Below are 12,360 nucleotides of genomic sequence, written 5' to 3' on the forward strand. Positions count from 1 at the left end.
GCTTTAACAATGATATTAAAACATTAAATGGAAGTCCCTTCCAGTTATCAGGTATGTTAAAGGATAGAGTGCCTTTTTTTTGGGGGGGGGGGGCTGCCCCGAGCCTTAGTTGTGCCCTGCAAGATCTAGTTCCCTGACCAGGGATCGAACCCAGGCCCCCTGCATTGGAAGCACAGAGTCTTAACCACTGGACCACCAGGGAAGTCCCAGGAATGGAGTTTTTTTTAGCTTGTTAGGTTAATTTCCTTCCCACCTCCATCTAGAGAGCATAGTACATTTAAAATGGACATTTCCGGGTTTCCCTGGTGGCGCAGTGGTTAAGAATCCGCCTGCCAATGCAGGGGACATGGGTTCGAGCCCTGGTTCAGGAAGATCCCACATGCCGTGGAGCAACTAAGTCCGTGCACCACAACTACTGAGCCTGTACTCTAGAGCCCACGTGCCACAACTACTGAGCCTGCATGCCACAACTACTGAAGCCTGCATGCCTAGAGCCTGTGCTGTGCAACAAGAGAAGTCACCGCAATGAGAAGCCCGTGTACCACAACGAAGAATAGCCCCTGCTCGCCGCACCTAGAGAAAGCCCGTGCACAGCAATGAAGACCCAATGCAGCCAAAACTAAATAAATAAAATAAATAAATTTATAAAAAAATAAAATTGACATTTCCATAGCTGTTTGACTCAGATGCACTGAGAAGATGCACATGGCCTAGGATTCCTGCCAAGATCATAATGCTTGACCCACAGATAGCCTCTTTTTAAAAAAGTTAAAGTCTGATGATAGGTTAATAGAAACTTTGTAAAACCTTGTATTGGTCATGGTTGTTGCTGTTATTTTTATAAAATGTAACGGGTATAGAAATGGTCAGCAGTGGAATGGTTATATCTGCTTGCTGCACATATAAGGTTTGAGCTTCAGAGACCCAGATCTGCAGTTTATGGAGAAGAAAGCTGGACATTGAATTTTGAGAGAATTATCAATGGTTCTTAAATTTGGCAATGACAGAAATAACTATTTTTCAAAAAATTCAAGATAGAGTACACTTTGGGTCCAAATAAAGAGTTGTTTCTGAGATAGTGGTAGCAAAATTTGGAACCAGGACTACTGCATATATTTGTGTAATCTGTGCCCTACACCAAGAGAAGAAAGATCCTGCCCACACTCTGAGCTTCCCAAGCCATGTGTCCTGGCACAGGGCTGCCCAGAGGAAGAGGGCTGTTTTGTAATTTGTCCACCCAGTAGGAACATTTTTTGCAGTTAGCCTGGAGAGGGGCACCTTTTTGCAGTTGACTCAAAGGCATCATATGTGCTAGCTGAGCCCTCTTTGGAACCCAACACTTGGAATAATTTTAATCAGTGTTGTCAGCAAAAGATCTCTGGGGTCATTTGATGATTAAATGTTATTACACGTTAGCTAAAGAGAGTTCTAAGGTTTATAAAACATGGGACTACTGCAGTAGTACTACTCAGAAGAAATATCACAGCTGAAACTGGGCAGAAATGCAGACTTCTTTAAGTCTTTTTATGAGAGCCTATACTTGTAGCCAATTGTGAACCAATTCTCAAGGCACTAATCTTTATTTCCAGGAAGGAAACAGCTATGATTCGGATGATTACCTTCTATCCTGATAGTATGTGTAGTCTGATGTTAAAAATTCATTGAGAACAAAGCCATATAAGACATTTGAAACTAGTCAGTTTAAAAGAGAATAAGTGATTTTATAGAAAGAATATTGGGCTGGAAATTAGGAAACCTATACTCTATCTTTTGCAACCCCACTAATTCACTCTGGCCCCATACAAGTAACTTAACCTTTCTGGCCCTCAATTTCCATATCTGTAAAGTAAAAGAAGTACACCAAATATAAGGTCTCTTTCAGTTCTAACATTCTGTGACTTTAAAAAAGTAAAAACCTTTTCTAGCCAGATCTTGAACTGCAGTCAAATACATTGATAGAGAAACATTCTGTTTTAAATCACTTAAGCCAAATAATGATTTTTTCATACTCATTCTTGTTTTCCAGAAACTCTGTGAAGGCATATTTAAAGTCCTTTTAAAGGACATCCCAACAACATGTCAAGTGTCCTGCCTTGAAGTTCTCCGCATTCTCTCCAGAGACAAAAAGGTTTTAGTTCCTGTAACAACTAAGGAAAATATGCAGATACTGCTGCGACTAGCCAAGCTAAATGAGTCGGATGATTCTTTGGAGAAGGTGTCAGAGTTCCCAGTTATTGTGGAGTCATTAAAATGTCTTTGTAACATAGTGTTCAACAGTCAGATGGCACAGCAGCTCAGCCTGGAACTTAACCTTGCTGCAAAGCTCTGTAACCTCCTGAGAAAGTGCAAGGACCGAAAGTTTATCAATGACATTAAGTGCTTTGACTTGCGCTTGCTCTTCGTCCTGTCACTTTTGCACACCGACATCAGGTCACAATTGCGCTATGAGCTCCAAGGACTACCGCTGCTAACCCAGATCTTGGAAAGTGCCTTTAGCATCAAGTGGACCGATGAATATGAATCGGCCATAGACCGTAATGGACCTCCTCTCTCACCTCAGGAGACAGACTGTGCCATTGAGGCCCTCAAAGCTCTCTTCAATGTGACGGTAGACAGTTGGAAGGTGCATAAAGAGGTAAGGTTGAGAAGAATATTCTTATCTACTTGGAATTTCATTGGTTTGTGGTGTCCTTAGAGCTGCCTGCCAGAGACGAATGCTAAGTAGGGAAATGGAAAAAGTTTCCAATTCCCTCATTAATCAGTTAAATGACTCAAGATACATTTCTTAACCATTATAACTCTTATTCTTCCCATTTGTGTAACACTTATCAGAAGAATAGGGTGAAGATTGACCACTGTTTTGTAAGATGCCAAATACAGTTCCTTTTCTGAGTTGTACTATCATGTATCTTTTTTTTTTAAGTGCCTCTTTCAGGAACAAGGTTTAAATGATGGATTTAAAGGGAAACAAAACAATGTGATTCATAAAGGTATAGGCATTTTCATTGCCTGCAGTCTTAAAGAAACATACAGATATTCAGGCAAGTTGAAATTGATCAATCAGAATTGATGTCTGCTCAGTAGAGTAAAAGACACTGTGTTTATCACCTATCATCCTAGTCTCCTAACCCGTTACTCTGTAGTGTTAGATAACTATCAGAAGTGTAGGACAACTAGATAGCCATGCTTATAACAGAGTCCTAGAAAACAAGTATAATTATACCAGAATATGGGAAAGTTTATTTTAAACCACTTGACTTATTGCTAGACTAAGATCCTTCTCTGTGGCTTGGACCTTCTAGCAACCCAAAGTGAGGCAGATTTGATAGTTTAAATTTGAGTACCCACAAGAACAATATGCTAAACAAGAAGCTTAGTTTAAGGAAGTCAATAATTTTAAGTAAACTGGACATAAACTTTTTCCCTTGCTTCTAGAATCTTAACATTTCACATTTACCCTCTCTCTTTAACCTTAAATAACTCATAAAATTTAGTCTCTGCCTTAAAAAAGAAAGAAAAGAAAAGTATTTTGGTGCCAGAGCAAATTATCTTTTCTGACAATTGACTTTAGGACTTAGGCTAACATTTTGCTGTGTCCATTTGAAGCAGTTCTTACCATGAATAAAGATCTGTTTTTGCCAGCAGCCTACTTTGAAAGGATTATCTCAGTGCAGTGCTATAGTAGGAGTATGCAGGCATCTGAGTTTTAAAGTGCAAATAGGTCTATATTTTGAAACCAAATATTTGAAGATTAGTCCTAACAGCTGTTTTAGATGACTGTAGTATGGTCAGTTTTTCCTGGGACTTGGCAGAAAAAGATGTGGAAAGCCCACATGCTCCATTTATGCTTTGAAACCAAATATTTGGAAGTATTTAAAATGTTATGTCTCTATGCTTATTTGGTACCTTCTATGGTTATTTTTCTTACACTGTTTGTTTTGGTGTTTTTAAGTTCTCCATTTAGTTGCAAGAGCTCTTCTGAGACTGTTGGTTTGCCATTGTTGGAGCCCCTGTTATTTAAATTGTGCCCCAAATAGTAGCTTCTGCTCTTCAGATTCCTGACAGAAAGGGTTTATAGTTCAGTGGCCACACATCAGCATATGTATGGAATGATATGTAATAAATATCAGTATATTGAGATTAGCCCTAATTAGTGTGCTTCAATTATAATTTATAGCAGGGCCGGAAGAAGCTTTAGAAAATGTTGAAGTGGCAAATACTTATTCTGTATTATAGAATGTTTATTTTCCAAAAGATACACGATAAAGGATCAGTAGTCGTGAAGCAGGCATCTCAACAGAACTCTCGTGAGTCATGGATCACTTTATACAAGCATTATAAAATGTGCCTAGTTAATATGACTCTGGGCTATTATTGAAGTTATCAGAAATTGTGAACAGTATTGAAAACAGGACCTTGCCAACCCACTTAGGCAAGAGTGTGGGAAAGCTTATTTTAAACCACTTGAGTCTCCATAAGTCTCTAAATTCAAATTTTAGCAAGCATTTAGTAAATCAGTCAACAAATATTTATGAACAATTGCCAGGTATTATGCTAGGCGTTGTGTAATATATTGGCAAATAATACACATAGTCTCTGCAGACTTCAGTTTTATTGGTGATATAGGTAATAAGTAAACAAATATATAATTTAAATTGTGTTAAGTACTAGGAGAGAAACAGTACAATGATGGAGAATACTTAGTATAGTTAGAGAAGACCGCTGAAAGTCTCTCCTGAGATCTGAAGACTGAGAATGATTTGGCCATTTGAATGGGAGTATAAAACATTTCACAGAAATTGAACAGCATGTGAAAAGACACAGAAATCAGAACATAGAGTACTTTTTACTGAGGTATACATAACTTAGCATAAAGGAAATCTGTAGTAAGGATGTAGAGAAACTTGCCAGTAAGGGTCCATTTACCTGAATTTTAATATCTCCTTGATTGTCAGATAAAAGACATCTTTCTCTAGTTGAGCAAGCATCTAAAGAATTGTTAATACCTTAAAATACCAGCTGAAATAAAGGGATATGGAAAGCTTACTGTACAGAAGAATCCAACTTTAAAATATAGATTTAAAAATAATATTTTCCTTATGAAAATAATACACGCTAAATAATACTGCAGATCTAAGGGAAAAAAGCAAACGAGCAATAAGAAAATACAAATTACCTATAAACCTACCATTCAAAGATAATATATATATTATTTTTTTTACAAAAAATGCAGTCATTTTATCATCTTGCTTTTTTTCCCACAATAAATGTTCTTGAAGAGTAGTGGATTGCACAGTGTGTTCCTTGAAGCCTTAATGTTCCTAGGAGTAACCTCTGGGGATGAGGGGACAGTGTTTCAAGTTCCCCACCCTTTCTTTAAAAAGAGCGCCTTTGGGGACTTCCCTGGCTGTCCAGTGGTTAAGACTCTGCGCTCCCACTCCAGGGGGGTAGGGGTTCGATCACTGGTAGGAGAACTAAGATGGCACATGCCCCACAGGCTGCACAGCGTGGCCAAAAAAACCCAGCACCTTTGATTGTTGCTGTTGTTTTTCTTTAAATTTAGGTCGTAACTGGATTTCATTTGGGGTATAAAAAGAGTTCTGCAACCAAAAAAATTTTTTAACAACCACTTTCTTCTCGTAAAGATAATAAATCTTTATGAAAGAATACTCATAAGTATATGTATAAAAATACTTGAGTATTCCTTCATAAGGATCTATCAACCTTTAACAAATCCCCTATGTGTAAAGATTTGTATTGTTTGCAGTTGTTTGCTGTTTTACATAGTAATACACGGTAAATTTTCTTGTTGTAAAATCTTTGTAGATAAATTCCTGAAATTCATGGGCCAAAGGGTTTTTCAGAACTTTAGGGTTTTTTGTGTATATCATATGTATTTAAATTTATATGTATTACCAAACTGACCTTCAGAAGAATAGTGCTAGTTTACACCTCTCAAACCCCTGGCATTTCACTTTTTAAAATCTTTACCTACTTTACAACTCAGTTGTCACAGAAAATGCAGCTGTTTGGTTTTGGTTTTAACTGTTTCAGTAGGTATTTTTATGACTGTTCATTTACAATTTACAAAAAAACAGAAAATTAGGGTTTTTTTGAGGTTTAGCAAATTAGTGTGATTTGTTCATTTTAGGTTCATGCCTCAATGTTAAATTCCTGCCTGGAAGCCAATGCCATCAAGCAGATTAATTCGGAGATTCCTTTCCATTCATTAGGAAATGTAGCTGGCCTTATTTCCACATGTGGTGTTCTGTCAGTCTGTCTCCCTGCCTTCCTCCCTCTTTCTCTCCCTTTCCTGAAGGTAGTATGTTTAAAAAAGTCAAATTATTCCTTTTATAGGACCCAAAATCAGTTCTAGAAAAGTTAATGGGAATGGTCTTGTCTTCTTCTTGCTTCAGCACTTTGCTAAATCTCCCTGTTCATGGAGGAAAGCATGTTATTCTAGAGATCCCTTACTTAGCACACATTCCCTTCTGCAGTGCTTCCTAGGTATCAATGCAATGTAATGAGAAAATACAAGGACCAACACACATGTTAGAGCCAGACAGCCAAGTGCAAACAGAGAAGTAGTACAAGTATCTGAGTAGTCAAAGGATGCTATCTGAGTGAGATAAGACAGTGAGTGTCTATAGGAGTTAATTGGGAAAGTCACATCATAACAGAAGACATTAGCCCCATAATGATTTTAGAGACTTTGAAGGAAGTGTGAAAAAAGGACTTGACATTATTTAATTAAAAATAAAGCTTCACGCTGTACCATGTTTTTTAACTGAGTCATTTTTTCAACAAACATTTATTATTGAGTGCCCAATATGTGCAGAGTTCTGTATTAGGCACACAAGATGCAATATAAAGCATCTCTGCCCTCAGAGAACTAACAGTCTCATAGGAAAAACAGACATGTAAACAGGATATATAACTGTTTGTCACATTATTTACTATTCTTCTCTATATTTTCTATATGTTTGAAAATAAAAAAGAATCAACTCAGAAGTGCACAGATGCTACAAATGCCATATATTCTTGATCTTTGGGGGTATGTCTGACCTCACTGGCATAGTCTTTCTGCTAAGCAACATACCTAGCACAGAGTAGGTGTTCAATGAATATTTGTTTTATGAGAAATAAAATGTGATACAGTTTGCTGTCTGTATAGTGGAAGTATATAAGAGAAATAGCCAAAGTGACAGGGAGGAGGGAAAGTTTATGATACCTTTTAAATTTTCAAAACTACTAATTTTTCTAGAAACCTAAAACATTTAATAACGTTGTTTAGAGAGCAGATTCTAGCCTTTTTGGAGATACAGCACACTATTTTATAACATTTATATTTCCTTTTGTAAGTTAATTCAAAAAAGCATTTATTACTTTATGCCCGGCACCATGTTAAATGTAAAAGATGTGGAGGTGGAATACTTAATCTTTGCCTGTAAGGAACATACACAATTTAGTAGGACAAATAACTGCAAAATGGCTAGGGTAAGACATAGAGTGAAATACTACCTGATGTATAGCTGTATTTCCAAGTAAGAGTGCATGTGTACGTTTGTGGTTGAGTGTGTATTTGTGTTTCACTTTGTGTAGAATTGAAATTGAATTTTCATAGGACAAGTTTCCTAAACCTTCTTGAAGTAATGAGAACTACCCTGGGATAACAAAACCACTTTAGGACTCATTGGTGTGAGGTATTCTCCTTTCAGACTTTTTTCTCAGGCATTGATTAGATTGGTTGAAGTGTTGAATGAAAAAGGTATGAGGATATTGATACCTTTACCAAACAAACGTGAAAATCTTCCACAGGTTGCACAGGAGAAGAAAGCAATAGTACAGCAGTGGAATCTATGAATAAGAAACAAAGCCTGTATAAAAAGATCCCCCCCCCCCCCCCCCGCCAACAGAGATCCCAAAGAGTTTCATGAGTTTTTACCTCTCTTTTAGTGTTATCTCATTTTGATTTCTACTGTCAACAACAAGCCTGCTTTCTTTCTCTTTCTTCCTCCTCTGTCTTAGGGATTTTTTTGCCTTCTCAACCTTTGGAGATAGTAGGATTACAGAGGAGAGACTGTTGATGCCCTAAAGATATCAAAACTAAGCTCATGGGCTTCCCTGGTGGTGCAGTGGTTGACTCCGCCTGCTGATGCAGGGGACACTGGTTCGTGTCCCGGTCCGGGAAGATCCCACATGCCGCAGAGCGGCTAGGCCCGTGAGCCATGGCCGCTGAGCCTGCACGTCCAGAGCCTGTGCTCCGCAACGGGAGAGGCCACAACAGTGAGAGGCCCGCGTACCGCAAAAAAAAAAAAAACAACTTAGCTCATGAAGAAGTAAATGACAGTTGTATAAACTGTGTATATTGTTTTAAAAAGAGCAATTATATTTACTCTTTCAAGCATCTGTATAAGATAGGAGGGGTATTAATCTCATTTGACAAATGAGGACACTAAAGATCAAAGAGTTCAAATTGTTTAAAGTCACCCAGCAGAACAACCAATAGTAGGAAATAGTGTACACTCTGACCTTTGTTAAGTAAGACATTTTAAATGATAGCTCTCTTTCAACAAATATTTATTGAGACAGACTAATAGAATAAAGAATCTAGAAATAAACCTACACATATACAGTCAACTGATTTATGATACAGGTAACACTGAATTGCAGTGGGGAAAAGGTGGGCTTTTTAATCAGTTAAAAATGAATTTAAATCCCTACCTTATTACCATACAGAAAAATTAATTTGAGATGGATAAGAGACTTAAATGTAAAAGGTAAAATGATAAAGCTTTTGGAAAGAAACAGAAGATTATCTTCATGACTTTTTTTTTTTTCGGTACACGGGCCTCTCACTGTTGTGGCCTCTCCCGTTGAGGAGCACAGGTTCCACACACGCAGACCCAGCGGCCATGGCTCACAGGCCCAGCTGCTTCACCGCAATGTGGTATCTTCCCGGACCGGGGCACGAACCCGTGTCCCCTGCATTGGCAGGCGGACTCTCAACGACTGCGCCACCAGGGAAGCCCCATGACTTTATTTTAAACAAGTCAAACATTTCTTAAATAGGCAAAGATTTTAAAAACAGGACAAAATAAAGATCAAACCATAAAGGAAAAATTGACAAATTGGTCTTCATTAAAATTAGTTCATCAAGAGAAGAAAGTAAAAAACAGGCCACCAAATGGGAGATGATATTTTCAACACATATATGCAATAAAGGACTCTACCTAGAACATATTCAAGTCCTACAAATAATGTCGATTAACCCTACAGAAAAATATGCAAAAGGCTTGAACAGGCACTTCATAAAAGAGCTATCCAAATGACCAGTAGACATAAGAAAAGGTGTTCAACTTTATCAGTTATCAGGAAAATGCATAATAAAATCTCTGCACATCCATGAGAATGACAAATTTAAAAGGCTGACAATACCAAGTGTTGACACAGCTGTAGAGCAACTGGTGGGAGTGTAAGCTGGTATAAACACTTTGAAACACTGTTTGGCAGTACCTTCTAAAGTCTGTCATATGTATATGCCCTATGACCCAGCATACCAAATGACATATAAGAAAGTATGTTCATAGCAGCACTCTTCAGTATAGTCCAAGTGTCCATCAAGAGTAGGATGGATAAGTGAATTGTAATATACTCACTGTATTCAGCAGTGCTTTCTTTTTTTTTTAACATCTTTATTGGAGTATAATTGCTTTACAATAGTGTGTTAGTTTCTGCTTTATAACAAAGTGAATCAGCTATACATATACATATATCCCCATATCTCCTCCCTCTTGCGTCTCCCTCCCACCCTCTCTATCCCACCCCTCTAGGTGGACACAAAGCACCGAGCTGATCTCCCTGTGCTATGTGGCCAGCAGTGCTTTCTTAACCTAACTGTGAGGGACCAGATTTCTTTCCCTAGCTGTCAGAATGGAACTCTTGTATAATACAATATTACACACAATGTCAGACTGCTTGAAAAGTTTCTAAATGTTCAGGTGTACCTTCTGTACTCATGACCTTGCAGATTAGTGGCAAACAAGGGTGTGGACCAGTAGTGGTCCACAAACTGAACTTTGAATAGCACCACTCTCAAGCAGTGAAAATGAACAAACTGCACCTGTACACAACAACATGGATGAATCTCACAACCAGATACAGAAGGGTCTATATTTTATGATTCCATTCACTTAAAATTTGTGACAACAAAAATCACTAACCCATGATGTTAAATGTTAGAATTACAATTGAAGAGCAGATCTGTCATTTGAAGGGGTCATGAGGGCAATTCTGGGGTTCTCAATCTTGGTGTTGCTTTGTTTTCATGCTGGTTGTATGGACGTGCTCATTTTGTGAAAATTTATCTAGCTGTACACTTATGATTTGAGCACTTTTTTGTTTGTTTTACTTTTCATTTACATTAAAAATTATTGAACACTTTGTTAAACACATGCCCTCTAAAACTTGTGAAGGTACTAGATGAATGGAGAAAACAATGCGTATGTAAGTATGTAAACAAATGTGGAATTACAGATTATGATTTCCTGAAAGAAATCATAGCAAGATACAGTGATAGAGATAATGAAAAAAGGAATCTACCTAAATAAGGTGGTCAAAGAAGGGGCTTCTCTGAGACCTGGAGGATGCAAAGGAGTCATTGATACTAAAAGTAGAGGTACACAATCCCGGGACTTCAGTAGTTGTTTTGAGTAAAGAAATAGAATTTAGTGGACAGTAAAAGAGGACAGGCAGACCTACAGGGTACAACTGGGGAATTGGTGTCATGAAAATTGGGACAGGAGGAAAGGGGATGGAAGGAAGTAGGATTTTCACTTACAGTTGCAAATAGTGGAAGGACCAAAATGGAGTTTTGCAGGGGGCTTGTCAACATCAGCATGAGAGGAAAATGATTGTGATATTTAAAATAAAGGAAAATCTAGTTTAAAAGGAAGTGCATTCCTAGTTAATTATCAAAACCAAGGAAAATATGAACTTTTTAAGAGTTAAGTAATGGATGAGTTTCACATGCATTTCAGTGTGCTTCATATAATGTAGGATATGTAAAAGTATATTTGCATATTAGAGAATTTTGATTCAGGCATTTGAAGATAGATGGCAAGTGGAACAGTGTTCATTCCAAACCCTTAGTGTCTCTAGCATTCCACCGGTCCCCCTCCCCAACACGCAATAATTTCGTTATCACTCATTTCAGCTCTATCAGTCTTACCTTTTGTTTCCTTTCTGCCTCATCCTTCCCCTCACCCTCAAATATTTCACTGAAAGTACTAAGCATTTTCATGTGTATCATCTTCTTTAATTTAATCCTTTTACAACCCTAACAATCTCATGTTTGTGGAGATGCATATGGGGAAACTTTGGCTTAGAGAAGCCATATGACTTGCCTAAGGTCACAACCTAGACTCTTGACTCTAAGTAAAGCGCTTTTTCTGTTATGCCACTGAGACCTTCATCTCTTACAAATCTACACATGATGGTGTTATTTTAAAATATTGTTATCCACATTATGAGTAATGAAACTGTGCTGTTGTTTGTTAGATTTTATAAAAGATACCTTCCTAGAAGGGCTGAGTTATATATATGAATATAGGCTATATATGTATAATATGTGAATATATTTCACTTTACACAGACTTGAAATCAATTATGTATATACAGAGCTTTAAAAATTTTAATAGCTTTTGAAGTAATTGGAACCTTCCTGAAATATAACATATCCAGGATCTGATTATAATAGATAATTATCACTAATTTCATGTCTTCTTAATTACTAAAAATTTGGAAGAAGAAAGGTACAACCTTGATTCAGATGATTAAAAAAATTGTAGTGGCCCAAGATCTCATGATAAATTAGGAGGTAAACCAAGTGATTATTCAGAGCTCAGCTTATTTCCTATTATTTGCCTTCCCTCTGACTCTATGTGTATCTGATACCACTACCTATGAGTAAACATTGGGAAAATAGGAGATTAAACTCAAGAGTGCTTATTTTTCATCACTTGCTGGTCGCTTTGGAGAAACTAGGAATAAGATTTGGAGGAACTAGGAGATTAAGAAGATTCATTAAAATGAAGTTGATAGATTATAGATTTTAATCCATTGTTTTTGAAAGTTAAGAGATAAGACATTTTTATTAAGGATGTACAACCCGCTTCTAAAATACTGATAGTATTATATCTGTTTGAATTTTTATAATGACTCGTAAACTGGAACAGTATACTATCCAACAAAACAATCTAGACTTTCTGGAAATGGAAAAGATCCCTAGTTGAATTAAATCTTATGGACAGGTAAAACAGAGTAGGTAATAATATATGGATGCTGATCATATTTCTCTTT

The 12,360-nt window shown here is 37.2% G+C and overlaps 1 protein-coding gene across 5 annotated transcripts in view; it reads left to right on the plus strand.

Moving 5' to 3' along the window:
* Positions 1–12,360, plus strand: part of RIC8B (RIC8 guanine nucleotide exchange factor B) — a 121,561-nt gene that overhangs the window by 40,491 nt on the left and 68,710 nt on the right. For all 5 annotated transcript variants that reach the window (XR_004024464.2, XR_002648314.3, XR_002648315.3 and 2 more), the window contains exon 3: positions 2,027–2,635. Coding sequence is in view for 2 of the 5 variants with exons in the window: in XM_022600033.3 (XP_022455741.1) it covers positions 2,027–2,635 (609 nt within the window). In the remaining 3 variants the exon portion in view is untranslated. The remainder of the gene's footprint in view (positions 1–2,026; positions 2,636–12,360) is intronic.

The sequence above is a fragment of the Delphinapterus leucas genome, chromosome 11 (genome assembly GCF_059928025.1).
Source record: "Delphinapterus leucas isolate spDelLeu-1000000601 "Yukka" chromosome 11, BTC_Dleu_Yukka2, whole genome shotgun sequence".
NCBI classification, from domain to species: domain Eukaryota; kingdom Metazoa; phylum Chordata; class Mammalia; order Artiodactyla; family Monodontidae; genus Delphinapterus; species Delphinapterus leucas.